This window comes from Emericellopsis atlantica, assembly GCF_019669845.1.
Source record: "Emericellopsis atlantica unplaced genomic scaffold F5Z01scaffold_20, whole genome shotgun sequence".
NCBI classification, from domain to species: Eukaryota; Fungi; Ascomycota; class Sordariomycetes; order Hypocreales; family Bionectriaceae; genus Emericellopsis; species Emericellopsis atlantica.
This window is the reverse complement of record NW_025764722.1, coordinates 291,754-318,934: the sequence shown is the minus strand read 5'-3', so window position 1 is coordinate 318,934 and position 27,181 is coordinate 291,754. Positions and strand designations below refer to the sequence as shown.

Genomic DNA, 27,181 nt, shown 5'->3' with positions numbered 1-27,181 from the left:
AAAGATACTCTAGAGGCTAAGTCGTCGCGAATATTCGCTTTTTTCTAGCTAAATAGTAATTATCGCGTTATCGTATCTATCCACGCTAACTAGCTAGTACGCTAATTAACTACCGGATTACTTCTTATTAACTATAGGTAACCTAGTATTATATCGTATTTATATAAGTCTATAATATCGAAGATAATTATCTTATAGTATCCTTATATCGCTACGTTAAGATAATCGGTCTCGTGGTCGATAGTCTTACTATTATAATCGAAGCTTTATCCTTCGACGTTAAAAAGCTTATATAATCGAGCCTTATAATTCTATAGCAGCGTATATTAGTTAACTACCGCTAATAAGATATAATTTCCTATTGCCCTACTATCTAATAGTGCTCGTAGGTAATATCCGTTAATCTAGACTTCTAAAACCGTTTTCTATCCTCTGTCTATCTCTACGGAGTAGAGGGTCTTTAGGTTTTCTTCGTCATCTTATACCCTTTTTATAAGCGACGTTAATAGTTTTTTAACAGGTAATATTCTATATCGATAGTATTATCCTTAGGGTCGTATACGTAGCTACTACCGTATAACTCTAGGTATGTCGAGGGGTATTATTTCCTTTCCTCTTCGCACGGGTGATATATATACCCGTAGTAATAGACTCCGTAGTCTAATATATATCTTTCGTAATGCTTATATATAATATACTACGTGTATGCCTTTCCTTACGGAATAAGGTATTCTCGTGCTCCGATCCTATATCGTAAGCGTAGCGTTTCCTTCGCTTTAGTATATCTTTCGCGGTTTATCTTGCCTTAGTTAATATAGTCTCGGTCCGCTTATTCGGTAGGGTCGAATAATAATCTTATACCGTTAAGGTGCTTCTTATATCCCTTATACCCTTATCTATAGCTTAAGGCATATTCCTTACTCTTAACTATCTTAATATTAAGTAATGCCTTTATAGTATTCTCGTATTATCGGAGCTCTTCTATCTCCTTTTATTCCCTAGTCCTATACTAATCGAATACCTTTGCCTTAGCGTGTCGTAGATAGTCCACTAACTAATATCTACGCTATATCTTTTAGTCTTATACGTATACTTCGGGGTATTTTACTAACTATCTTAGTATTATATATCCTATACTAGGTTCTACGTATATATACTCGTAGAACTCTACTTTATATTTTTTATATAAGTCGTTAATAACGCGGGTAGCTAGTCCCTTAATTAAGTAGATTTAATACCTTCTTTTATTAAGTATATATATTTTATAAAAGTAGTATATATAAGAGATTTATAAGAGTTCGTAGTATTTTAGTATATTTAGGTATATACGTGGGTCGTCTCCTAAGACTATTCTTCGGTCTATTACTTAATTAATTCCTTTATTTAGCGTCTAAGCGGGGATAACTATCTAGAGATCTTCCCCTTACGGTAGAGGGTCGTACCGATCTATCGCTATTTTTATCTATTCTCGTAGGGTTACTTATCCGTATAGTAAGTTAGTTTCGAGTATTTGTTTCTTTTATAGGAGCTTTTCGTCGCTATCTATAGAGTCGGTATCGGATAATTCTTCGTCTATATCGTCCGGGTGCTTCCCTAGCCCTATAGTAGCTTTACGTATTATAGCTAGAACGCGAGACCCGCGTAGTGCCTTAGGGAATTATCCTAAGTTTTCCTTGCTATCCCGGTAGGTTAGGTAACTATCGTCGTAGTATCCTAACTAGTATAACGCTTCGTAAGGTATTAGTTACTTTCTTACTTCTTCTCCGGCCTTTTTTATTTCCTCGAGGAACTCCTATCGTTCCTTCTCCCTAGAGGATATTATATTTTACGGGGGGCTAATATCGTATCCGGACCTAGTTATATTTAGCTACTTATACTTACCTTTAGGGACTAGTTTCTAGCCCTAACTTCGTTCTTTCTTTAGGGAATAGTATTCGCGCGTAAAGTATCCTTTCTTACCGTAGTTATAATAAGTAAGGTTCTTTTTATCTATCGCGGCGAGCTTTCGTTCTATCGCATCGAGATCTATTAGTCTTATATAGGTTCCGCCGAGAGCCGTGCTTTAGTAAAATCGAGGTCGACCTATATTAAGATAGATCCGATTCTTATTATTACGATCGCGGTTTAAGGTATTAGTAAAGTACTATCCTTTCTTCTCGCGTTATCGCTCGAATTATCGGTTATCGATCTTAACGGCTATCGCGATATAGCTCGCGAGGGTAGCGGGTCGGTCTTCCTTATATAGCTCGTCCTTAACCTCGTCCTTAAGACCTTAGTAGAAGGAGGCTATCTTATCTCCTTTACTCTTAGTAGTCCTAGACGCGATTTAAGTAAATAGGGCGCCGTAATCCGAGGCTAACCCTTTCTACTTTAACGCCTCTAGCTAGTTCTTAGCTAAGCGTTCTTCGTCGATAGTCCCGAAGGTCGCTTTTAATATTTCTTTAAAGTTATTATAGTATACGAAGATATCTTTCGTCTCTTATTTTCGGTATTAGTAAGTATTAATTACGAAGTCCCTAAGAGTAGGTTCGAACTATATAAGAGCGGCTCTTAATAAATATCCCGCTATATAGCGTACTTTATCTTCTTCCGTACGAAGGATAGATAGGAAGTACTATTAGTAGGCTCTAACCTAAGTTAGGAACCCTTAAAGGTCCTTAGTCATACTATCGAATAGTCCTAGTTAGCGTAGCTTTATAATCTCTCCTAGGTCCTTACCGGTAGCCTATCGAATAATATTATTACTTACGCTATTTATCTCGTTCTTTAGCTAGGCGGCTTATTAATATTATAAGGTTATTCCTTCGTTAAAGGAATAATAGGCTTCGTCGTATTATTGCTTATCGCGGGTCTATATATCGATAATTTACTATAGCTACCCTTATAACTCTTAGATTTATCCCTTAAGGATCTTCGTATCCTCGTTATCGGACTCGTCCGAGTCTAAGTCTCTAAACTAAGCCGTCTAGGAGGGCTCGGTATACTTAGCCGTGGCCTTACCTTTATCGGCGGACTTAGGGGTTATCTTAGAGGATTCGCTAGCTATAGTATTATATTACTTAAGTACTCGACACGGTAATATACTAAATAAGAGCTATTAATATATAACGTTCGGGTTAGACTAGCTATAGGGTAGGTAGATCTAAGGTCGGTTTATAAACTAAGTATACTAGGATATCGTTAACTTAAGCGGTCGGGTTATAGTCTACGTGCGAGATAGTAGATCTTATATAAATAATTATATTAATAGCTAAGGAGCTAGGTAGAGACTAACTATAGTAAAGCTAGGCTTCCTATATATTAAGTGAATATTATATAGTCGACGATAGTCGACTATCGTCTACGAGCGCTTTTATAGCGTAGTCGACTATAGTCGCTGGTCGCCTATAGTCGTCTATCTTACGTGGCATGCGGGTGACGTATGATAGGAGGAAAAAAGCGGGGGGCACGTGAGAGGCGCATGCGGTCGCATGTCGGGTCGTAATAGTTTAGGAGTTCTCTACGCAAACTTTAAGAAATATAAGGTATAAATTCCTAGCCTTATCTTAGTTATCATAAAGATCGAGCTAGATTTACTCCGGGTCTTTACTTATTTACGAAAAGAAACTAAACTAATTAGTTATTTTATTCTCTCCTCTAAGGTATACTCACGCTTATTAATCTTCCTATAATTAATTACGACTTAACTAAGTCTTATCCGAAAGAATCGAGTAAGTATCGCGCTAAGTTTCTCGCTAAAACTAGAGTTTCTTACTAATAATAGCCTTACTCTTAGGTCGTAACGAAGCGAAACGCTTAGAAGTCTTTAGCGCTAATATACTAAATAGACGCTAATCGGTAGTAATTATAGAGAGGTATAGCTTAGAGATTATTAAGGGAAGGCTTTCCGAACTTTAATCGGCGCGAGGATAACCCCTAAGGCGAGTTATATAAGCTAGAGAAAGACTAAAGCGGCGACCCTATATGCTACTAATATATATCTTCTATATTAGCCTAGGTCGCTATTATCGCTACCTAGGAGACGTCCCTCGTTAAAAGGCGTAAGGATAGGAATAAAAAGGGGGTAGGAAAAGCTATAAGAACGGCAGACGTCTCTATAGGCGCTTCCGGTAAAGCCTCGGTAAGATATTAGAAAGGTAGCACTAATAGGAGGTAGCTCGGCGGAAAGTAAAACAGTAGGACGGTGAAGGCGGCAGAGGAGGGAGAAAACGGTAGGCGCGGACGGTGCATAGAATCACGTGACACGGGACCAAGATAGCTAAGCCTCCCCTTAGCGGCTTGACTATGGGAGAGCGGACGGGATCCCGTATTTTCCACTGGGTATGGTCGTATGTGACGGTTTTTGTGGTTAACAAATACATAAGCTGTTCGCCAAACAGGTGAGTCTTCTTTACCGTTCATCCTTTGATCCTGTATATCCGCAACTCTCAACTTTTAGTCAAGATGGGACTAATCACATACGTGTTGAAGCAGAGTAGTGACTACCGTGGCATTACCAGCACGGTGCCGCAGACTTGTGACTGCCGTCTTGATCATGGGATGGCGAAGCTATCATACTAAGATCGAGCGGACAAAGGTACAGCGATGCGACTTCAACGGCTACTGCAGCTACCAGTTCAAGCCCATCGCGGGCTCTGCCGCATACTTGGAGCAGTTCCATTCAGATGGCACTCCATATCATGGCGTACGTCGCGCTGGGATACCTGCAAGGTCGGGACAAAAGATTGGGCTGAACATATGGGCTTAGGACTCGTCTTGGAGTCTAAGTCTAAGTTAATCAAGTCAGGAAACTTAAACCAAATAGATGAAATAGGATGAGAGAGCGGGGTCAGTGACACTCTCTGTACATTATGCACAGTTCTGTGCCGAGCAGCCGGACACGGGTGTCAACTTAAAGGCCTAGCATTCCTGCCAAACCAACTGTGATCCAAACCTTTCTCTTGAAGCTTGACTGGAAATGTGTGCGGTTAGAACAATTTCAATTCTACCGCAGGCGTTGCCTCGCATTATGGCAGCCGAAGAAGTCGTGTCTACCGCGAAAAAGATCATGCAAGAAGAAGCCGAGGTCTACAACCGCGTGGGCACCGTGCGCCTCTGCGATGCCTGTTTCGAGAATGTGGTCCGTCCTCTCATTCGCGTGGAAAATGAAATTCAGGGTCAGATGGCGGTTCTCGCTATGCTGCGCTGCGCTTCCCCGGACCAGGCATCTCGCGAAGCATCGGATGAGGCTGTCGGCCTCATGCGCGAGGCCGAGTCTGACATGACGAAGAGAAGAGATCTTTATTTACTCATTGAAGCGGTCAAAGAAAAGAACGAGACCCTCCATTTTGAGGAAGCCAAGTACTTGGACAGTCTCGTAAAGTCATTCACGAGAAGTGGGCATGGTAGGCTGAACGAAGACGAGATCCAGCTTTACCTGGAGAAGAGGAACCAAATTGATCATTTACGTCGCCAGTACAACCAGAATTTAAGAAATGATGATGGAGGACTGTGGCTTTCGCTCGACGAGCTCGACGGCGTGCCTGCACAGGACCTTGCCCGTTTTGTACCCGCGACAGACGAAGGCGACAGGGGAGACATGAGATTTGTTCGCTTCACACGAGCAGATGTCAATGCTGTCATGCAATACGCAAAGAATCCGGCCACGCGTAAGAAGATGTACGTTGCCAAAGAGAAAAAGCTACCCCCAGAATGTGGACGTGTTCAAGCAGATTATTCTGCTTCGCGACGAGAACGCGCGACTACTCGGCTATGCCAGTCACGCGGCCTTTCGCTTGGAGACCCGCGTGGCCAAGTCCACAGAGTGGGTGAACACGTTTGTTGATGAACTGGAACAAGTCCTCATTCCACAAGGGAAGAAAGAGATGCAGGCACTGCTTGCCAAGAGAAACCTGGACCTCCCAGAAAGGAGTGACTCAATGCCTCCCTGGGACTATGGCTATTATCACCGCCTTGTCCTCGAAGACCTCAACGTTGACCAGAACCAGATTGCGGAGTATTTCCCGCTCCAGAAAACGGTATCCGCCATGCTCGACATATTTGCCTCTTGTCTCCAGCTTCGGTTCGACTTGCTCGATCCTGAGCTTGTCGCTGACGCAATTTGGCACGAAGATGTTCAGGTTTGGGCTGTCTGGGACGCAAGAGAGGCCTTCCATGGTGAATTTGTTGGCTATCTCTACACGGACTTGCTGTGGAGACCGAACAAGCACAAAGCTTCACAAAATGTTAATCTGCAATGTGGCTATGTCAAAGAGGACGGCAGCAGGGTATATCCTGCCACGCTTCTCATGTGCCACTTTCCTCGTCCGACAGCCTCTGATTGCGCTTTGCTCAAGCACAGTGAGATGACGTCCCTCTTCCACGAACTGGGACACGGTATGCACGACCTCGTATCGAGAACGTTGACGGCACGTTTCCATGGACATAGGATGCCTCCGGATTTCTTCGAAGTGCCGAGCGTCATGCTCGAGAATTGGTGTTGGACGAAGAATGAGCTAAGACAGATGAGCTGTCACTATTCCGCAGCAAGCCCGGCCTACCTGGCGGAGTGGCGTCGCAAGAACCCTGCACAAGAGGTTCCCCCTGAAACGTTGCCCGATGAATTGTTAGGTCCTCTCGTGCAAAATCGGAGTAAAACGAGGGCTTTGTGGTTTCTGCGACAACTGTACGTCTGCTGCATCCCCCTGTCTACACCATCCTTTGCTGACTTGAACTTTCACAGTGCGTTTGCTCGCTTCGATATGGCTGTCCACAATGTCTCTTCCCACGAGGAGTGTTTGAATCTGGACCCCGGTTCTATCTTCAATGACATTATGGAGAGGTTGCGATTGTTACCCAATCCCGACCAAGAAAATCGAGGACATCCCCAGGCCGCCTTCCACCATCTGGTCTCCGGCATGGATGCTGGCTATTATTCATATCTCTGGTATGCCAACTGACGGCCAATTCTTCTTCAATGCTAACAATCCACGTGAATAGCGCTGCTGTGTTCGCTGCGGATATTTACCAAAATACATTTATCCAGGATCCGCGGAGCCAGACCTCATGGGAAAGATATCGTCGCGGTATACTAGAGTATGGCGGTAGCAGAGATGAGATGGAGATGTTGGAGGAATTTCTCGGCCATCATCCTAGTTCTGACTACCTCCTTCGCAGCCTGTGATACCGATGGGGGGGACAGGGTTGTGGCGATGCTTGGTGTCGACTTACACGTACTGTGGTGCGCATCCAAAACGGCTTAGCGCAAAACCCCACGTTTCTTCAAGCCACGACCCTGAGTTTGCCATGGCCAAGACTGCAAATAGGTCCCGGCAGCTAAGTTATCATTTTATAATAATCCTGTCGTTATAAGTGCAGACCACTACTCAAGCAGCGTGAATAGAGTGCCCTATTTTGCCTGAAAGCCTGAGCGTCCTTGAGTCCCAGGCCTGCCCTAGTACTGCTTCTGTATCTGATTGGCCTGGTTGTTGAAAGTGGCACCCTACCCTGCTAGTAAGCAGGGACCGGGCCGAGGGACTAGTGACTACTTAGTTAGTAACTACTCACTACAGAGTAGACTCAGTAGAGCCATTACTGACCGCGCTGGCAGCTGTCTGGTTTGGTCGTGACCCCCTGCATTGTTATGGATAGAGTTGATGACCCAAGTGGTTCACCTTGGATGGATGAGTGATTCATTGTGCATGGTTGTGAAGCTGGTGATGGTACCTGCCACCTGGGGTCACGTGGAGGTCGCATGAAGTACTTACTTAAGGTAGCACGATAAGCCGCGATCGCGAGCACAAGAAAATCCCACCGACATCAAGCAAATTGGCCGTTGGTTCTCTGCTTTTCAGTCTGGGGTGTTACAGCGTGCAGTATTTGAAAGTCCTTGCCCACAACGTCTCAACCTTCTGCAGACATGGGAACACTAGAAACCTTTGCATCTGGCGGGTTCCGCCCCTTGTTGCCGCGGTGGTTCCTCGACAACGTCAGAACGCCGGATGAGCTTCAAGATCTCAAGCCACTCCTCAAACTTGTCGATGATGCGCTTGACAAGATGCCACATGCGAAATCCTATCAAGAAGACGATACGGGCGAAAAACATACGATTCCCTCCGAGGAGGACAGCACGAGCGACGACTTCAGCATTGACCGACTTGAGATGGAGGACGTGCTGGATATGACAGCCGCGCTGCACATGACGGACCTGACGCTCATGCCGGCCGCAAGCCCCTGTGCGATTATCTTGCTGAGCAAAATGCGATTAGGCTACGACTTTCTGGACCGGGTCGTCGTTACCATGGCTCGAGAAATGGGCTCCTCTCTTATCACTTTCACCTCTTCGGAGCTGCAGGATATCGCATGGGACTTCTTGCGCCAAAGAACGCTATACCTGAAAGAGCATTCAGAAGACACCCACGAGGCTGGAAGAGGTGGTGCAGCTGACGATGACATCGAGCCGATTGAGGACGCCGTAGAATACTTCTTCGGGAACCGATCGAGGCCCAACGCGGAAAGCAGCGACACAGAGCGGAATGCGCAAGCTATATCTGTGCTCTTGGGGGCGGCGACGGCTAAGACGGAGGCTCGCGAGGCCACGGATGGAGGATCTAAACCTGACAGGGTCTCATCAACGACCTCAGATATCGATGGTTCTAGCATTGTTCTCTATATGCGCCACACACTATTCTCCATGCCCTGTCTGCAAAGAAGGATTCTCTGCAGGATCAGAGATGCATTAGTCCAGCGCAGACGGGCAGGACAAAGAGTGACACTCGTCATCGGCTTTGCCCACACGGAGGCCAATGAGGAGACTACGGCAACAAGCGACCATGCGGAGCATCCGTGGCTTAAGCCAAACTGCTCATGCCATCTCTGTGTATACGAAAAAGGCAAATGTTGCGACGAGTACATCTGCTCACTCCGCACCATGAGAAGGAAGCTTACAGACGCGAACAAAACTTTTTTTGTACTCGAGCCCAAGAGCGTCCCGAAGGAGTGGCCAGGGAATCGGCTAGACAATTGGCCACCATCGTTGGTAATGGCGAATATCCAATCGTTCAAGCGATATTTGCGTGAGAACTTGCCAGGGGTATCCTCATGGCCCGCGGATCTCTTGGATCCCGAGTCCGACTGGACTGCAAGCTTATCCAGCGACAAGTTCAAGTACTTTTGTCAGCAAACCAGAGGAGAGGCATTGGTCGTGGAACTTGCTCGGACGTATGTCGTGGGCAGAGGGTTGAGACAAAAGTTTATCCGCATCTCAGATGTAGAGACTGCTTTTGATCGTGCCGAATTAGCTGCACGCAGCCGTGGCTTCGTCAAAACTCGCCCAGCAGCGACCAAAGACAGCACAGACATTGGAGAGGGGACAGGGCCAACCTGGAAACAGAAGATAGAGGCAGTCCAACCCAGCTGCAACGAACAAGAACAGGAACTCCTGTCCAGCGTCTTGGACCCGGGTAAGCACAGCTTCGGATTCAATTTCCCAACTTTGTTGAAGGTTGACACCATTGGAGCTAATCTCAGTATTAGAAACCCTAGGAGGAACACAGGACGAGATCGATATAGGCGAGGGCATCTTCGAGAATCTGTCGCGACTCGTCAGTCAGACCACAGGTTCGGCCGCTTCCGCCCTTTCACGAAGCGCAAGAATCACCGGGGCTTTGCTCTACGGACCACCCGGAACGGGAAAAACACTGCTCGCAAGAGTCCTGGCGAAGCAGACTGGGACGACAATGATCAATCTGGACGCGTCCAGTGTCAACTCCAAATGGGTCGGTGACACGGAAAAGGCGATCGCGGCGGCATTCTCTCTCGGACGGAAGCTCTCCCCGTGTATCATTTTCATTGACGAGGTCGATGCACTATTCTTCCGCCGGTCTGACGATGATGCCTGCTGGAGACGCCAGGCGCTCAACCAGTTCCTCCAGAGCATGGACGGAGTGATGCAGGGAGACGACGCACCCTTTGTGCTCGGCGCCACCAATAGACCTTTTGACCTGGATAGTGCCTTTTTGCGCCGCATGCCCTACCAGGTCGAGTTCGGACTCCCGAATCTTGATGCGCGCGCCCGCATTCTGCGCATGATCCTCAGAGAGGAGGAGCTCGATACAGACATGAGGATTGACAGTCTCGTGATGGTGACGAGAGGTTTCTCCGGGTCTGATTTGAAGAATTTGTGCGCACAAGCTTCTTTAGCTTGTTGGCTCGAGCAGAACACAGGAAGACCAGGCCGCGATGTTGTCCCGCAAACCAAGTTGGCACATCATCATTTTTCTAAGGCGCTCGAGATGACTCATGCGACTGTCTTGGCGAGCGACGAGCATGCCATTGCCAAGTTCAAAGATCTTCATGGAACAGCCCTACAGACGGCCCAGATGATGAGAATGTTTGTCGAGATGAAGCGGGGCACAAGGAGCGATGGCGATTCTTCTTCCTGTGGCGACGATTCTTCCGAGTCCAATGGGGAATACAATGTTGGAAGTCAGCCTGCAATGCTCCCACCACAAGATGGTGATCAAGTCCAAGCGGTGGTCGAAATCGCAACTGAAAAAGTCGATGCCGATCGTGAGTCAGACATCCATAGGCAGGAGCTTGAGGTCAATGTAGACGCAGGGTCTGACGCAGAGCAGCGATAGATGGTGCTGGCAGAGCAACTGTCACAGCATCAGCGTGATGGCAAGAACGACAAGACAGCGCCGACTGAGCTGACCAGTCAGTGGCCAAGAGAACAGGATGTCATTGGAATGTCGCCTGCTGCACCAGGGCCAAAGCCAGTTCTTCTGCCGGTCATTTAGCCCCGTCCTGATTGTCTCGGCAGACAACGGAAACTGTACTACCCCTACGAGTCGTTACCAACCCACACGTCGATTCGTCTAATGAATGGAGAGTCGAGCTACAACAGCCCAGGGGCTCGGGCGATCTTGAAGTTCCTGCCCGCTGCTCTCTGTACGTGGTCTCGCTCAATGTTAGCCCAGATTACTTTGCGTTATTCTACGCATGGGGAGAGCCGCGGACCGATCACACCCACAAGGATAATTTCGTGTCACACGAGCACTGGGGAGCCCCTGCGTTTGAAATATACTGTGACCAGCACCCAGTTTCGGTATCTACGAATCTGTACACGGCCATAGTCAGTTTGAGGACGCACTTCGCAAATAGCTCGATGGCTGCGCAATACGGCGATAAGTATACGCCACAGGGACAAGACCATTTCTACATCTGGATTGATGCCATCTGCATCAATCGTGATGAACTGGAAGAGAAGGGCCAGTAAATTTCATTGATGAGCCAAGTCTACGGAAGCTGTCGATGCGTACTCATGTTGCTGGGAGGGAGTGAGCCGCTCATTGACAAATGGTGGGCAACAACGCGGCAAACGTTCGACCGAGTGATAAGCAAGCTAGGGAGCTCGGAGGGCATGTTTACTCGCCTCGAGCTAGGCAAGAAGCTTGACATTCTCGACAAAAAGTCGTACGTAGATCTTGGCTTAGAACCACTAAGTAAGGAACAGCTGCTAGGGTGGCATCCATCTCCTTATCAGCCGTTCGTGGTTCTCCAGAGCTTGGATCATGCAAGAATGGGCTTTGTCTCCTGAAGCACTCCTGATCTGTGGAGATATTCTAATTCAACCCCGCGAGTTTGCATTTCATTTCGACCAAGTCCAGGGGCGGGGCTGGAAGGCCGCTGTCCAGGGACTGGTTTGTGGGCGAATTGATGGCAAGCTTCACAACAAGGACGACCCCAACGGTGATTACCTTGCCGATGTCCCAAGTTGGGATGATGAAGACATTCCTAGACGGCTCTATGCTGCGGGAGGTTTTGAACACCAGCACACGAGCTCGAACGGCTCGATCCTGCAGGTATCTGTCCTTCGCGCCATGTTCGACCACGATCCCGAGAATTATTCTGTTCTCCAGGTATGTTCGTTCGTGATCCTCCCAAAAGAAACATCATGAACGTTCCAGCTGAGTAGTCCCACACTCTCTGTACACGATGCGCCAGGTCTGCGAGATTACAATTGACGCCTTCCGCGACCTGCGGTGCTCGGATCCCCGAGACAAAGTGTACGCATTCCACGGTCTGTTCCGCAATAAAGATGGATCCGCGATCTTACAAGCACCCGACTACACCAAAACACTATCTGATGTGTATCTTGACGCATCAAAGGTCATTTTCAGTCAGATCGGCATCCGTATCCTGTGTCAACGTGAAGACCGACACACATTTCCCGGTGAGCTGCAGACCTGGGCCCTGGACCTTCGCGAGGAGAATAGCGGTTTGTTTGACACCAAGACGAAGCACTATGGTGCGTCGAGAGGACAGCGAGAATGGGTGAAGCAAAACTCAAAGGCTCCAACCTCGTGGTAAATGGTTATCGAGTCGACACGGTTCATCGAGCCAGCTTGTATCCAAGCAAACGTCGTAGCTCTCAAGAGGGTCTCACAGAGGTCTTGGAGATTCTATCTTTTCTTCCTGAAACATCATATATTGCGGCCCGGGTGAATACCACGGGACAGACACTTCCTGCTGTGCTATCTCTCCAAGCTCGAACAGAGGTCCTATGGCGGACTCTGCTGTTTGATCGGAGCGAAACGACACAGCATCTACTTCCATCTCGGTTCGGAGCAGAACACAGGGGGAGCATGCAAGAGGAGTTGCAAAGCAGGATGGGCCACGTGGTCGATACCTTTGTCTGTCAGGTGCTCCTGCCATTGGCGAAGAAAATCTAAGACCACGTGGCCAATCCCACGCACACCCACGTGAGGGCTATGAAAAACAGCGAGGCTGTGCGCTGCGAAAAAAAATCAAATGCCAACTCAAAACGGAACTCTTGTTGATGGTCAAGGCAGAAGGGGTAGTAGGCCACGATCCGGAAGCCGCTACTGCGCAGGTCTTCGATTGTTTCTCTGCCATCTCGAGGCTCAACGGTGACATACCATTCGACTCTTCGGAGCGTCCCAAGCCGCCCTTCTGGCAGAAATATCTACAACTGATGGATGAGTTGCAAACAGCGGCTATGGCGGAGGACGCCTATTCTGTCTGTTCGAGACTCGCAGACCTGCGAGATTTGCTTCGATCCATAGTATCCGAGCCTACTGCATCTGACATGTCTGGCGATCGGATGTTGTTTGCAACCGTCGAGGGCCGCTTGGGTGTGACTTGTGGTCCGATTCTGCCTGGCGATGGGATATGGGTACTTGCGGGCATGCCGTATCCAGTGATCTTGCGAGAGGCTGGGACCGGGATGTATTTTGTCATTCAGTGCGCATACGTCAATGGCATCATGCACGGCGAGGCCGTTCCTGTTGCTGAGCCTCCGGTGCTCGTCGAGCTAGCCTAAGTGGCTCTAGCTTTCCGTGTCGGTCGAATCGACAGAAGACCAGAATTTGGAGCATCGAGTCTTTCTATCGGACATGGACTAGGGTGGACTAGGTACTCTCTTGGTTCCTTGTCTTGAGGGTACTTGTAGCGTTCGTCAATGTTGAGGCCGCAAAGGCCTCCGCTGGGCAATGTATTGGGAAATGTCTTCCTAACAGGTGCTACAGCTGTCCTGTCGACTTTCGAGGGGGATTGAATGAAGCCGCTTTAGCCTCATCGCGTTGGACAGCAACAATGCGTGAACAACCTCTCCTATTCTGACCTCACATCCTCTCAATGTCCTCTCTAATCTTGAGCCAAGTCGATGGTAGCAGGACTCCATTCAGCCAGTAATTCCCGCCGTGGTCTTTGCCCAAGACCACGACTACATCTCTCACTGCAGAGCTCGATCGCATAGAGTCCGCATGGTGATACACAATCGTCCCAGGGGCGTTGTTTCTCAACGGCCCCATCTCTCCTGCACGCACAACCGCAGGGCTAAAGTCCGCCGTTTTGAAGATGTTGGCCCGCTCCCAGTTGGTGAAGGGCAGCAACACGGCATCCGAAGGACAGCACAAGATATTGGGGTCGCCGCCCGTCTTTGCGTTCTGCAGCAGCTCGCGGAGGAAGGCGAGGACCTGACCTTCCGTCGCTTGCTCCACCAGATGCTGCCGGTTCTCCAAGGCGACGTGCACCAAAGACTTCGTATGACTATCCTCAGGTAGGGATGCAAAGGCTGCCACCGCCATATTCTGAATGTAGACAACGGGAGAATTGGCCAGCGATGATATTCTGAATCGAGCGTTGAGGGCGTGGAGGACAGTCACCGGCCGCGGTTGTGGCAACGACGAAGTGAGTGCGCGCGCGACCCATGCCGTGAGCAGATGTCGTTTTCCGCTTGTCGACGCAATTCGGCGACAGCACAGCCTTTCGAGGCAGGAAAATCGTGCGCGACTCAGGGAGGGGATGACATATCATGTCCCAGGCAAATCGCGACCCTAATGCGAGGAAACCCCATCCTTTCAAAGCTTTGTCCGACTTTGAAATCCTCCTTGGCCTCCACGGGTGCATCTACAGCCGCACGGATGGCCTCCTCTCGAGCACCCAGAACAGGTGGTACATCGGACACCCGACCAGCCAACACCATGGACCAGCCGCGCAACAGGCCCTGTTGGCCCATTACACCCATCAGCGTGTGAGGCCATGAAAGTGAGACGAGAGTCGCGTCGTTGAATAGGGTGATGTGCAGTGATAGCTGCGGGACGTCGTGGTAGATGAAGTCATCTAGAGCCTCCGGCGCCCCTTTCCGAGCCGCAAAGGCCCGAAATTCTCCAGGTCCAGGCTGAACAGAGGCCCTGTCGGTCCCTTTTGGAAGTGCCCTCGCCAACTCATGTTTCTCGATATCAACGGCGAGGATTTCCTGGCTGTATGCTACCGCAGGGCGTTCGGCAGTGAATGGCCGCGGAACGTGGATCTCTACTGCACCTTTCTCCTATGTATGGGTCATCAAGTACTAGTAAGTAGCTGTTGACCGTCGAAAGCAGGGAGTATAGATGTCATCACCTACGTTCATCCGTGCGAGTCCCCATCTTCCTCCAATCCCCGATCTCCAGAAGCTCCGAGAGAGAGCTGTGGAGCTTGTCCGCATCCAGCACATTGTTGAAGCGCAGTGTCCAAGTCACGACAATACCCCGGAGCGTCTTGGTATCGTCTAACATGTGGAGAGGGTAGATCTCGTCCGTCTCGACAGGCGACGGCGCAGTCTTCAATTGGCAGAAGACATCCCGAGGGCGCGCCATACTTTGTCCATCTTGTCGGAATACTTGAGAAATGGGTTTGATGTTTTAACATTGCACAGGGGAATGCGGGGATATGATATATATAATATGATATCTATCGACTGTTGGTGCTTTCACGTATCAAACGAACGACCTTGGTAGAGCAATGCAGTCGCTATTAGGCAGTGGTAGCCTCAGGGGGGAATTAACACCCGGATAATTAAGGCTCTCGGCATCTACATCTATACGGATTGGACACCGTCACGCCGAGATGAGCTCGAGCGGGGATGCAGCTTGAAGTAATCAGGCTATTGTATCTAGCTCACGGAACTTGGGCGGTTCAAATACTCCCTAACTACGTAGAGAAAAGTCAAAATAACAAGTCCGTTGAGCATAGCTCTCAGAGGGAGAAGTAAAGGTGGCAGTGGGCGTTGAAGTACGGTGCGCGTTATTACGATGACTTGACCTAGTCGAGGACTGCAGTAGCCTTTTATGATTTGGAATGGTACGCGCGGGAGGGAATTGGCTAAAACTACTAGCAAATTTTGAGAGATACTGCCATAGCCCGAAATGTGTACATGTAGGTTTTTGAACGTGGATAGTACGTACTACTGGCGTGGTGCCGACAATAGGGGCCGCTTTGATTTTGACCGTTCATGTAGTCAGGAGACTACTTTATATAGCCTAGGACACAAGACAGAGCTTCTACCATATTCATTTTTATCTATTTTTAATCATCAAGCTTTAGCCTTCGTCAATTCGGGGGAGTTACTTCTGTCACGACCAAACCAACACGAACATAAACTACGCTTATCAAGCTCTAGGGTAGGTGGATGTACATGGGGCCAGGTGCACGGACGTGAGCAAACGCGTTCAAGACAAACGGTGGCAGCCACGTATACACTCGACATGAAATCTGTGCACCATAGCGAATCAAAAAGCAGGATGTTTTTGCTTTCCGCCGATTTCATTCTGTTTGTTTTCCTACCCCCCTCGTTCACGGCAATGTTGAAGCCCTCATGGTTTGGCAAGCTCGGCAAACAGCGTTGACATTGATGAAATGAGCGGATCACCAGGGGCGGGAATCTGATACAAGCCTACCATGCTTGGGGAAGCGGCCGTCCATTTCTCTCGCAAGCTCAGATATTCTGTGCGCCCAGCTCGATTACGCCGTGGAATCCGAAGAGGCATGCTTCGGCTGCCGAGCATGTTAACGGTTCGCGACCTGCATTCTCTCAGCACATCGACCTCGGAAATTCCTCACTGTCGTGGACGTTGCAAACAATGCGTTACAGGCCGCTAGTAGATGGGCCCGCTGGGTCAAGGCCAAGCTAGCGACGGGTACAGGCTGCGAGTCGGGCGGTTCCACGCCAAAAGCACCTTATTGTCAATTCTCCGAGGGACTGGACCAGAAAAGGGCGGTGATGAGTTGGCAGTGAGTGAATCTAGCCGCCTGTCTGCGAGTTGAGGTGGCCTGCCGAATGTGTTGGCTATCTATCCGTTGGGCTGCGTAGAGGGAGAGGGGAGCCAATGATTGATACGTAGTACAATTCGCTACGTATCACAGAGGGAGGCATCCATCTGCCGCGTGCCCTCCAATCCCCCTCCAATGTTGCATGTACTGTGTGCAACAGAACACAGACTGTGCTCCGGAACGCTGCCCGCTTGCCGAGCTGTTAGTGCTGTCACCACATGTCCGCCGCGATTCCATCTGCGACGCCAGAGCGCGCCCCCTGGGCCTGGATGCCGGTGCCTGCAGCTAGCACTGTGCGTCTACTGCCCCTTGTGCCTTGTGCCTGACGCTATACTCTTTTCGTCCCCCTGTCAATGCGCCTGGGCGGATGATGGATGGATCAACAGAGTTTTAATATCGCGCTCTCCCGCCCTCTCACTCGTTGCTATTTCTGCACAGTCTCTTCTTCTCTTCCCCCCTCACGACACCGACACTCTTTTCTTCAATCTCGTCTACACACTCATTCTCGACGCAGGCATCGTTTCCGTTACATCTTCGCTCTCTGATACCCCCTCTTTCAACTTCAAAGCCAAGCCATACCGTCGCCGGTCGCGTATCATCTCACTTCTTCCACTCAAGACGACGTTTTCAAACCCATCATTCACCATGCGCTTCACCACGGGAATCGCCGCTGTCGCTGCCGCCGCTGGCGCGCACGCTCAGATTGAGGGCACCACCACCATGACCTCGACCACCACCATGACCAAGACCGTCACCCAGTGCAACCCTACCGCCACGGACTGCCCTCTGTGGCACACGACCTCGAGCGTGGTCGCCGAGACCACCTCCATCGTCCCCGAGACTACCACCTCGACTCCTGAGCCCGAGCCCGAGACCACGACGGAGACTCCCGTTATCGAGACCACCATTGCTGTCGTCAGCATCAACACCACCGTCCCTTGCACTACCAGCAGCTCCAAGACCACCATGACCTGGTCCGTCTCGCAGAACTCGACCTCTCACGGGCCTACGGGGTACCCCGGCACCACCAGCAGCGGCGTCCTGCCCACTGACGTCCCCGAGGGTCCCTCAGACACTGGCTCCGCTCCCTCGACCGTGCCCACCGACGACACCCCCGGCGCCGGTGTCACCTCTGTCGCCCAGACTGGCTTCATGGCCATGGCCTTTGCCGCTGTCGTTGCCGCCATCTTCTAAGTGCGGCAGTCTGGGGGCTAGCCAGTGGCTGCTTCGAACCCTGGTGGTTCCTCAACAACATGTTGGCGCGTCACACGCGCCACTCTTTCTACTTTTACTTCAATCTGCTTGATAGACTTTTCTTCGCAGGGGATGGGCGTTTGGAGACCACTTCTTTACATATGACATCTTCCGCCTTTGGGAGACCAGGCCGCGCTTGGTCCTGTCTATAGATTTTTTGATACCTACAATTACATTTGAGCGATCATCACCAACGAAGCTTATCTCTGCTAGCGTGTCATGTGCGTACATGTACACAGGTCGAAGTCGCCTCGCTGCATTCCCATCAGCGTGTCTGGCTCGCAGACGCGATGCACGTCATTGCGCTGGTGCCGAAACTTTGTCTCAGCCCTCAGCGCGGTGTCACAGGCGCCCATGTGTCAAAACCCCCATAAGGAGATAGCGCATCTCATTGTGATAAAACGCTGCATCAATGGATAGCTGCAACGTATCATCGCAGCCATCATCTGTTAGAGAGGTGGATGGGAGATGACAGCGACGCAGCTGCTCAAATCGATTCAGAAGACACGACACATGGGCAACTCCCCTCTGATGCGCTTCACAAAAATCGTGCAATCTCGTATCAAGTCAGACATGCCTCGCGTTTCAAGTGACAACCCAGCCTCGTCCACTATTGTATTGCATTCCGAAGCGGGAGAAAGGACATGGACCTCTCGACGGGCCGGACCATCGCTTGATCTCCACCCAGGTCCGCTCCGGAGCTCCATCGCCGGTCCCGATCCCGGTCGCGGCTCCAGTGATCCAGTCCGTGAGCCGTGTCCGATGTCCCCGTCGGCCACCACACATCCGTACACGGTCATGTTGTCTTGTCTAGAACTAGCCAAATTCAAATTCATATTTCAAGTGACAAATACGTGCACGTGTTTGCGACTGAAAAAATTATTAAGGTTCAGCCACTCGCAGCGACACGAATTTGAAATAAATCGCCCTAGAGTGTGTGTGGCCTGAGAGAAATGTTGCAGCTCAAGAAAAAAAAAGAGAAGACAAGAAAAAAGGAAAAGACTATAAGTTGGAGCCCCATCAAGTATTTGAACTCAGCACATCCAGATACCCCAGAACCCACAGATCGCATCAGCACAGGCAGCATCTTCAAAAACTACAGCAAAAGTCGCCATGGGTAATATATTCTCCTGGTTCGTTCGGCACCTTCTTGTCCACGACCACCCTCCTCCGCCCATCCTTCAGCTACCAGTGGAAATCCTGCTCGAGATCACTGCCTATCTTGAGCCGCACCCAGTATCATTGGGATCCCTTACTCTGACCTGCAGAGCCTTCTACAGGCTTCTCCAGCACTGCCTTCACGAAAGGCACGACGAAATTACGCAGGGGCTGCTCGCTCTACTGGAGAAGGACCTAGGCCACAAATACTACCATTGTACGGGATGCCGGAAGTTGCATACTTTTGACCCATATTTGACCGATGGGCTCACCGCGTGGCAATATCATCCGCCTGCGACCAAGAGTCGAAACTGCTGCCGCGACCTTCGGGGGTTTAGTCCCAACTACGGGTCTGCTCAAATCTTGTAAGAAACAAACTTGAAATCGCCACACCGCCTGCAGCAAGCTAATCTTCTTCCACAGGGACCGTGTCATTGCGCGTCTCGTCACAAATCGACATCTGTACGGGGCACCAAACGGCCTACGTCTGACCGTTCTCAGAACCCCTGGATGGGCGTGGAGCTGGGAAGGCGGCCCATTGTGGCTACAGAGCTCAGACGGAAGGATAGTCGACGGCGAACTGATTCTGCGGACAAAGCACGAGTTGCAAGGCCGGGGCCACAGCGTACGAGAAGCAATCAACGAGGGCCGATATCGCCTGTGCCACCACGTGATGACGGACCCCTTGGATCTGGTCTACCCGCGGAGAAACAGTCTGCAGCATGTTCCCGAGCTTGCGGATATTGATGTTCTCAAAACATGCGAGAATGGCTCAGGTTCGTGCAACGTTTGTTTAATGGACTACACAATCACTATTCGACAAGCCGAAGCGCGAGAGCCAATGTATTCAACAACTGCCCCGGGAGCTGTAAGTATCACATTATAACCCTCCGCAATCTGTCCACGCTCTGAACAACTGTTGCAGGTGTACTACAGAGTCGTTCCGAATGGTTGGCAAGTGACCATGGTGTCCTACCACCTCCTCGGAGAATGCCGTGATGAGGACGATTGGAAGTGGAAAGCATCTGTGGGAAGTGGCAAGTACAGTGATCCAATTTGCAAAGGCAATGAACGTGACTTGGATGCCTTTCCTCCGGGCCAAGTCAAGAGAATGTGGGACAGTCTGAACCAAGCGACTTTATGATAGTCAAGTGCCCACAGCATGGGGTAACTAAGCACCCTGCCTACAAGCATTTTCACTTCAAAGGGGATGATATTTTCTTTGATGCCTGGATTGTTCACAGGCTCAAACAGCCCTTTAGCAAAGATCAGCCACATTGTCAAACAGCCAGCCCTTGGCAGCCAACGACGAGGTACACTCCTGTCGATTACCGTATCACAACAACCTTAACATCGCTCCACGACGAAGGCGTCTTGCCTAAACAACAGCACGTCTCTTTGCAGGTGAAGAGACGTGGGTGTCCTAGCCACCAAACCTGGGGTCTCCTGTCTTCTCCTGTGTAGAGTGTCAGCGGTATCGCACCCGACACGTGCAGTCGACATACCTGAGGCTCCCCCTTGTTACCATCTATGTGATGGAGTCGACGATGCTAGAACTCTTGCCCACAGAAGCCCTGGAATGTCTCGAAGTGCACCCTCATCAACTCACGGCGAGTCGAGTCTGTGTTGTGTAACATGGTAGTCGACGAGAGCGTGCCCGGCCTATACTGAAATTCTGGGTTGATCACATCGGCATTGGGCCTGTAGCTGGCTGGAGTATTGCTTCCAAAGATTGGGAGAGAAACTGAGACCTGAGGAGTGTCAGCGAGGAACAAATACCGATAGGGGCTGTACTGGTGGTCTCAGCCATTGTCATGCAGCTCGCGTTGGCTTCACCTGCGCTACTAGAGCACAGGCTACTGGACCCCAGCACCACGATGAGGTCGCGAGCGCTTGCTGGGGGAGCACCATGTTGAATGATGCCCCACGACCCTGTTCGGTCAGGTCGTGCCGTCCGTCGGCGTCAGACGGCTTCAGATTGTTACATCTGGTGTCCTCTTCACTGGCCAACACTGTCTGCACCAGCAGTGGGTCGGAATCGGAACTCTGCAGTCCAATGCCCAGCAGGTTCCCCAAAGGGTCCCTGAGAATCCGTCATCGAGGACGATTGACGCGATGCCTCGGACAGGGCTTGCACACAACCCGACAGAGTCGAGATCTCCTCAGCCAGTTGGGTACTGGCCTCGGAAGATCGCGACTCCACCGCATCGATACGCCGACCCAAGTCCTCGGTCTGCGTTCTGATCGCCTCTAGGACATCCTTAAGCTCAGAGCTTTGGGAGGCAGGCTGAGATACAGGAGGAGGGGGGGGAGGGCGACGTCGAGGAGGAGGAGGAGGAGGAGGAGGAAAAAACCGGTCTCGGATGGCGAGCCCGAGACGGTCAAGAAGACGGACGAGATAAATCGTCACCGAGCCGCCTATAACGACCCAGACGCAGTTCCAGTAATCACAGAAAGCCATTTTGACGAGCGGTGCAGAAAGCAGTGGAACAGCGATTTAGGGAGAAGAGAGAAACGAGGGGAAAGCCACGAGAGCCATCTGGATCCTCAAGTATTAAACAATCGAGCCGAAAGTGAAGGTTGTAGTTGCCAGTCGGGATGAATGTTGGCCAGTACTTGCTGAGATTGGCAAGCACGTACCTTCCAGTTCCAGTCCTGGGCCATGCTAAGGAAAGTGGGCTGGAACCATACTACACATTGGTCAATACTCATCTCCTCCTTCTATTTAAAAAACAACAGGAACTGAATACTCAGTAGCATGTTCAACGAATTGCTCGTGGTGTTCTGGCCCTATATCGGCGCAGACATCTGTCAAAGCTCTAAATGTACCCACGCGGAAAGGAGATCAAGCATCCTTAGAATAACTCATGAAAGAAAGCTTGAGTAAATGTCCGGCTCTTAGGCAAGATCGTCCGGACCCATTGAGGAAGGATTCAATGTTGGAGGCAGGAAGGACGTTCGTAAATTGCCGCCCGCCCTACGGTACCTGTATTTGAGGCACATAGCGGCACTGATAACACAAGAGGGACGACATGTAGTACGCTTTGGGTTGATTGAATACTAGTATCTTCCCGCTTTTCTAGTGTAAAGAGCCACCAATACCCAAAGTCGGCATGGGATAGGTACTCCTCAGTGTTCAGTGCGTTGTACAAATGTATGGTCCCTAATGTAGTGGGCTCCCATTTGATGTGGTAGATCTGTCAACCCGGGGACGCGCACGGCGAGGGCTCTCTAGCCAGACCCAGATGTATTGCCTGATGTACATATCGATAACTCCATACAATGCATATTCCCTCTTGAATCAAGCGAGAATCCTCAAAACCAGGTTTTATCGCACAGTCCCTGTTCGGGCACGCCCAATAGTCGCAATGTGTCGGGCTGCGTCAGTTGCGGACTCCATTCACGCAGCTCCTTGCCGTAGATGCAGTTCAACAGATTATGCCGGACGAACAATCCCATCCTCTCCATAGATGCGAATCCCCCCACGGAGTGAACGATCTGAACGACCCCCATGGCATGTTGTGCTGCTGTTGCAAAGTCCCCTATTGAGATCTGTCCTGTCGTTAGCATCATCTTCCATCTCGTCTGGGGGGACTTGACCGCAAAGCACGTCAACATACATCGTCAAAGACGAGGACCATGGCAAGCGTAGCCGTGGCGACAGAAACAAGGCCGTTGCCGACAGCCAACTCCTGCTGAAGTGCTCGAATGTACGTCCATTTATATTGCTGAGCAACGTGCTCGTACCCTGCCTCCGGATACGCCATGGCCAGATGCCGACAAGCGGACAGCAGGAATCCTCTCAGGAACATTGTGCTTGTCGACGAGAGTAGCAGCCAATTCTCTGCTAGATTCCGCGCTCCGGAGGATAGCTGTGCCAGTACGGGGCAGCTGGCGTTCATACCAGGAAAGACTATGGTGATGTCTGCACGGGCGCGACAATGGATCAGCTCCTGATCATGTCGAGGTTCGGCTTCAATGAGACTTTCTTACAGTGATGGAAGAGCTTGTGCTCATTTTGGGTCAATGACTGTAAGAAATCGCGGAGTGGTTCATGCTCAAAGGCACCTGTGACGACGGCAGGGACATGTACGGATACACCAGGTCGCCCGCGAACGGCGTGACGGTTGCTACTCGACCTCCTGTCATCACTGGCTTCGTTGGAAGCCGTTTCCCGCTGCTGAGTGTATCTTTTCACCTCTAGGTTCCGGGCACGAGCGTGCGCAGCCCGCGCCGCATGGGAGTGCGCCTGGCGCTTCGTTTTGGCCGTGGCAGGTCGGCCTGGGTGCGAGACCACGACAAAATCAATCATGTCTGGAAGGGAAATACTTGATTTTGGAAAGAAAGCAGCCTTGGTTCAATTTCTGGCGGAAGATAGCACTTGATGACATGCCTCAATTCCTGATGCTTCCCCTCCCATTTGAAGTTAGTCCTTCATCATTCCTCCATCCTCAATTTGTCAGCGCCCAAAGGGCTAGGACTAACACGACGTGCATGCACAGGCATGCCGCATGATGTGACATCTCAGCCTTGCCAAGATCTGCTCCTACTATAAATGGCTAGCGGCTGATCGGATTCGGGCCTCCATCCTCGCTTATAAGTGGTAAGAAATGACTTTGTCACCCTCCACAGTGGCCTTGTACATGGCATCAAATGCCGTCACCACCTCCTCTGGCAGCGGGCCTGCCTCAATCGCATCAATGTTTGAATGCAGCTGCTCCATGCTGGAGACGCCGATGATGACAGAGTCCCCATGAGCCTTGGACAGGGCACTATGATGCGCCGTCCAGCGCAGTGATGCCGCGTGTCCGCTGATTCCATGCTTGGACGCCATCGCCGCAGCTTCATCAACCGCATCCAAGATGCAAGGGTGCAAGTAAAACCCCGCATAGAGAGCCCCAAGGCCATGCTGTACGGGGGCATGATCAGAAAAGGCACGTTTCCCGTGATTCGGCACAAGGTGAGGGTAGACTTACCGATGGGTCAAAGCGGCTTCCTGGCCGAACGTTTCGATAATTGCGAGCAAACAGCCCCCCAGCCGCCGGACTAAATGCATAAAAAGCCATGCCGTGCTTTCTTAGCACGGGGAACAGCTTCTCCTCGTTGCTCCGGACAGCCGCGTTGTACTGTCCCTGGTACACGCTGGGCTTCACGTAGCCATGCTGCTCGCACAACCTCACGAAATTCTCCACCTCGTCCGCGGTGTAGTTGGACAGGCCCCAGTGCTTAATCTTGCCTTCCTTGAAAGCCTTATCCATCGCCTCGCATGCTTCAAGAGGATCTGTGTCCCGATCGGGGACGTGGAGGTACTCGTTATTGATCGTGCGGATCCTGAGACTCTCTAGTGAGGCGTCGATCTCCTGGAGGACCTTGTCGCGGGTGTGGGCGCCGGGGATCATGGACGTGATCTTTGTATCAATGGTAAACCGATCGCCCGCTGATACCGCGCCCATGCGGTCCTCGGACGCGCCGTACATGCGCGACGTGTCGAGATGGTCGTAGCCCCTGGCTGCAAACGCATCGAGGAGGTCCTTGACTTGTTCAGGCGCGTCGAAGCGCGCTGTGGACTTGGTAGATGTATCTCCAACCTGGACGCAAATTTGATTAGACGAGTTTGACGAGGGCCGCCTGTTACATATGCGCGATAGGTCTCATGACTTACAGAGGACATGCCAAGTACAAGGTTGGGGGTGGTCGTAGCCATGATGCCTGGCAATGGTGTTCAGCGCTGACTGCAATGGAGAGATCCGACAATTGATGAGAGTAGACGAACGAGAGCTGTGCTGTTCATAATTCACCAGAAGCAATTTCGTGGCTCCCTTTATAGTCGCCATGCTGCCCTTGACGTGGAGTTCGATAGCAATGCCCTGTCGGCGCCAAGAACTGCTCCTACCAGAACAGGCATTTGCACCACCACCATGCGAATGGCCAAAGATCAATGATGATGATGATGATGAGGGAGTGCGGACTCTTATGTAGAGTTCGATGCTGATCAATGACTTCAAGAACCAAACTAGCGCCCACGGGAGCAGGAATCGGTCATGCTTTGATTTGTAACAAGATACTCTGTCGCCCATTCGGAGCCTGGTGGTATCTCGGCAAGAGTAACTTAGCAATTTGATTTGTGAGTCGAGTCTTCCAAGACGATCATTATGGGCCAATGCTTGATATTGCACTTCATGAAACCAATCACGGCCCAAGACGTGTCTGTACAATAGCTTTCTCAGAGCCAGAGTCCTCGCCTTGAATGTGGCTAGACCCTTGCCAACCGTCTTGCTGTGCCTCGACAACCTGAACACTAGGGCCATGGTTTTTGGACGCCTCCGCACTTCCCACCGTCTCCAGCGGATACATGGACCCTTCATCGAAGCGTTCATATCGATCATGTCTCTTCTGGTTTCTCGTAGCGATCTCCCCGATAGTAGGCGGGGCATTTGGGTTGGAGAAGGCAGAGCCACCGTGACCATTCGACGATGGGTCGGTCGAGCCCAAATTCCGAGGGAAAATGTGCTTGATGAAGGGCTTGATCGTGGTGAGGCTGGCGCATATGACGGAGAGATTGGCCTCAGCGAAGCTATTAATCAGTTAGAGGTGGTGCCGGGTTGCGATGTAGGCAGATAAGACTCTTACATCCAGAGGAGGACCGGTCCACCGCCCCAAGATTGGTCCTCGTCGCCCATGGAGTTGATGAGCGCCACAAGTCTCATAACAGATGTAAAGACAGTCCTATCAGGCCCGAATTAGCTCCCCATCATCCAGGAGGCACCTACGTTGACTTACACCCCGCCAATTCCAAAGAAAGCTATCAGCCCGATCTTCTGCCTCATCGAGATCTGCAACGGTATCACGACCGGAATAGGCACTGCGAGTACCATGGTGTCGGTGACGGCGCCGAGAGCTGCCGTAGCCTTGTATACAGCGTTTCGATCAATGCATTCCGAGTCCGTGATGGTCATGTCCCATGCCGCTTGCGTTGGTCGACAGGGGAAAATGGTGACAAATGTGATAGCGACAGACGATCCAACGACCACAAACCCCGTGAACCAAACCGCAACATGGAACCATTTCTGCGGTGCAAGCCGCCTATAGACAAGAAGCAATGCCATCTTGGCGCCACATTGTACGGGGTTGTAGAGGATCGGAAGCAGGTATAGCGCGCGTACAAACAGGGCGAATTTCGTTATCGGCATCTCCCAGCCATGTGTGCCCATGACACCGCGAGCGAAATCGCCTAGGGATGTTAGAATCCACAACGAAGCGTTCTCGATGGTGGCACCCACGGATGATGAGCGTTTGAAGAACGACGGAAAAGACCTAGGACAGGTTAACATCAAATGCGAGCAACTGCCGCTTGTAGTTTGTGCATTGTATTTCACGCACATAGGAAACGCCTAAGCAGGCTTCGTCATGTTAGTGATACTCGGATCGAAGTCAGAATTCAGGAGTTCCAGCGAGCCTTACCATCTTCAAGACGTATTGTCTTTTGAATGACTGCCCGCACGTAGATCCGTTGGAAAACAAATAAGACTGCCAAGAAGTTTCCAACGCCGAACAGCCAGTACGCTTCGATTTCGCTGTTCCGTTGAGGGTTATTGAAGTCGACTTCATACCCCTTGGGCGGCGGAATGACGACTGGGACGCCATCGAGGATGGTAACCATGGCAGTTTTCGCTGCGCAAAGGGCTTAAGGTGTGGTTTTGGAAGTGCAGATGAGCATAGATAGCTCTTTGAAAGAACAAACTGGCTGAAGAGTAGGTAGAAAGGGGTTCCTACCGTCTGTAAGTTGAGATGATGCGAGGAGAAAGCATCAACCACCGCCGGGAGCCACTTGCTCCTCTATGCTCCGCGGAAACCATGAGTGTTGGTTGTATCGTAGCTTTGCGAAGATGCTTGCAGATTTCTGGCAGGTTCATCGCGTCTCAAAGGGGTCAACAGCTTCTCCATGTTCCCAGTGAGCCCCATTGTACCGAATTGCTCCCCCGAGTTCTGGCCAATCGACACGTTGACTTCGCCAAGACAGCTGTGAAATGGACGAAGGAAAAGTGATCGATCATACGCGGTGACACTGCTGACATGAACAGTCTTATCGACTTTTTTTTAATCCACCAATGGCATCTATCGCCGTTGTCGGTTGTCGTTCTTGTTGGTCTCAGGTGCTGTCAACTCGTTGGCTGAC

The 27,181-nt window shown here is 50.7% G+C and overlaps 9 protein-coding genes across 9 annotated transcripts; 5 read left to right on the top strand and 4 right to left on the bottom strand.

Moving 5' to 3' along the window:
• Nucleotides 1-5,008: 5,008 nt before the first annotated feature.
• F5Z01DRAFT_690431 (peptidase family M3) lies at nucleotides 5,009-7,162 on the top strand (the record flags this gene model as incomplete). Its single annotated transcript, XM_046266112.1, has 4 exons — nucleotides 5,009-5,662; nucleotides 5,712-6,664; nucleotides 6,722-6,925; nucleotides 6,979-7,162. The coding sequence occupies 4 exons, from the start codon at nucleotides 5,009-5,011 to the stop codon at nucleotides 7,160-7,162; spliced, it is 1,995 nt and encodes a 664-aa protein (XP_046116605.1).
• A 638-nt stretch (nucleotides 7,163-7,800) lies between these two features.
• On the top strand, nucleotides 7,801-11,087 carry F5Z01DRAFT_726515 (uncharacterized protein). The gene is made up of 2 exons (XM_046266657.1): nucleotides 7,801-9,440; nucleotides 9,514-11,087. Exons 1-2 carry the CDS (start codon nucleotides 7,898-7,900, stop codon nucleotides 10,617-10,619), a joined length of 2,649 nt encoding a protein of 882 aa, XP_046116604.1. The 5' UTR covers nucleotides 7,801-7,897; the 3' UTR covers nucleotides 10,620-11,087.
• Nucleotides 11,088-12,724: 1,637 nt separating this feature from the next.
• On the top strand, nucleotides 12,725-13,419 carry F5Z01DRAFT_222518 (uncharacterized protein). Its single transcript, XM_046258233.1, has one exon. It carries the CDS (start codon nucleotides 12,821-12,823, stop codon nucleotides 13,322-13,324), a length of 504 nt encoding a protein of 167 aa, XP_046116603.1. The 5' UTR covers nucleotides 12,725-12,820; the 3' UTR covers nucleotides 13,325-13,419.
• A 206-nt stretch (nucleotides 13,420-13,625) lies between these two features.
• Nucleotides 13,626-15,140, bottom strand: F5Z01DRAFT_744242 (uncharacterized protein; the record flags this gene model as incomplete). Its single annotated transcript, XM_046266913.1, has 3 exons — nucleotides 13,626-14,238; nucleotides 14,355-14,826; nucleotides 14,909-15,140. 3 exons carry the CDS (start codon nucleotides 15,138-15,140, stop codon nucleotides 13,626-13,628), a joined length of 1,317 nt encoding a protein of 438 aa, XP_046116602.1.
• Nucleotides 15,141-17,027: 1,887 nt separating this feature from the next.
• F5Z01DRAFT_660241 (uncharacterized protein) lies at nucleotides 17,028-18,041 on the top strand. The gene has a single exon (XM_046263820.1). It carries the CDS (start codon nucleotides 17,239-17,241, stop codon nucleotides 17,785-17,787), a length of 549 nt encoding a protein of 182 aa, XP_046116601.1. The 5' UTR covers nucleotides 17,028-17,238; the 3' UTR covers nucleotides 17,788-18,041.
• Nucleotides 18,042-18,878: 837 nt separating this feature from the next.
• On the top strand, nucleotides 18,879-20,532 carry F5Z01DRAFT_222491 (uncharacterized protein). The gene is made up of 3 exons (XM_046258232.1): nucleotides 18,879-19,370; nucleotides 19,429-19,873; nucleotides 19,931-20,532. Exons 1-3 carry the CDS (start codon nucleotides 18,961-18,963, stop codon nucleotides 20,147-20,149), a joined length of 1,074 nt encoding a protein of 357 aa, XP_046116600.1. The 5' UTR covers nucleotides 18,879-18,960; the 3' UTR covers nucleotides 20,150-20,532.
• Nucleotides 20,533-21,004: 472 nt separating this feature from the next.
• On the bottom strand, nucleotides 21,005-21,466 carry F5Z01DRAFT_638177 (uncharacterized protein; the record flags this gene model as incomplete). Its single annotated transcript, XM_046262348.1, has 1 exon — nucleotides 21,005-21,466. One exon carries the CDS (start codon nucleotides 21,464-21,466, stop codon nucleotides 21,005-21,007), a length of 462 nt encoding a protein of 153 aa, XP_046116599.1.
• Nucleotides 21,467-22,616: 1,150 nt separating this feature from the next.
• Nucleotides 22,617-24,709, bottom strand: F5Z01DRAFT_682502 (NADP-dependent oxidoreductase domain-containing protein; the record flags this gene model as incomplete). The annotated part of the gene is made up of 5 exons (XM_046265765.1): nucleotides 22,617-22,930; nucleotides 22,999-23,319; nucleotides 23,629-23,914; nucleotides 23,982-24,593; nucleotides 24,668-24,709. 5 exons carry the CDS (start codon nucleotides 24,707-24,709, stop codon nucleotides 22,617-22,619), a joined length of 1,575 nt encoding a protein of 524 aa, XP_046116598.1.
• A 242-nt stretch (nucleotides 24,710-24,951) lies between these two features.
• F5Z01DRAFT_222132 (uncharacterized protein) lies at nucleotides 24,952-27,086 on the bottom strand. The gene is made up of 6 exons (XM_046258229.1): nucleotides 26,467-27,086; nucleotides 26,386-26,405; nucleotides 26,286-26,319; nucleotides 25,786-26,236; nucleotides 25,636-25,731; nucleotides 24,952-25,579 (listed from the first exon to the last, which is right to left on the bottom strand). The coding sequence occupies exons 1-6, from the start codon at nucleotides 26,663-26,665 to the stop codon at nucleotides 25,195-25,197; spliced, it is 1,185 nt and encodes a 394-aa protein (XP_046116597.1). The 5' UTR covers nucleotides 26,666-27,086; the 3' UTR covers nucleotides 24,952-25,194.
• Nucleotides 27,087-27,181: the final 95 nt, after the last annotated feature.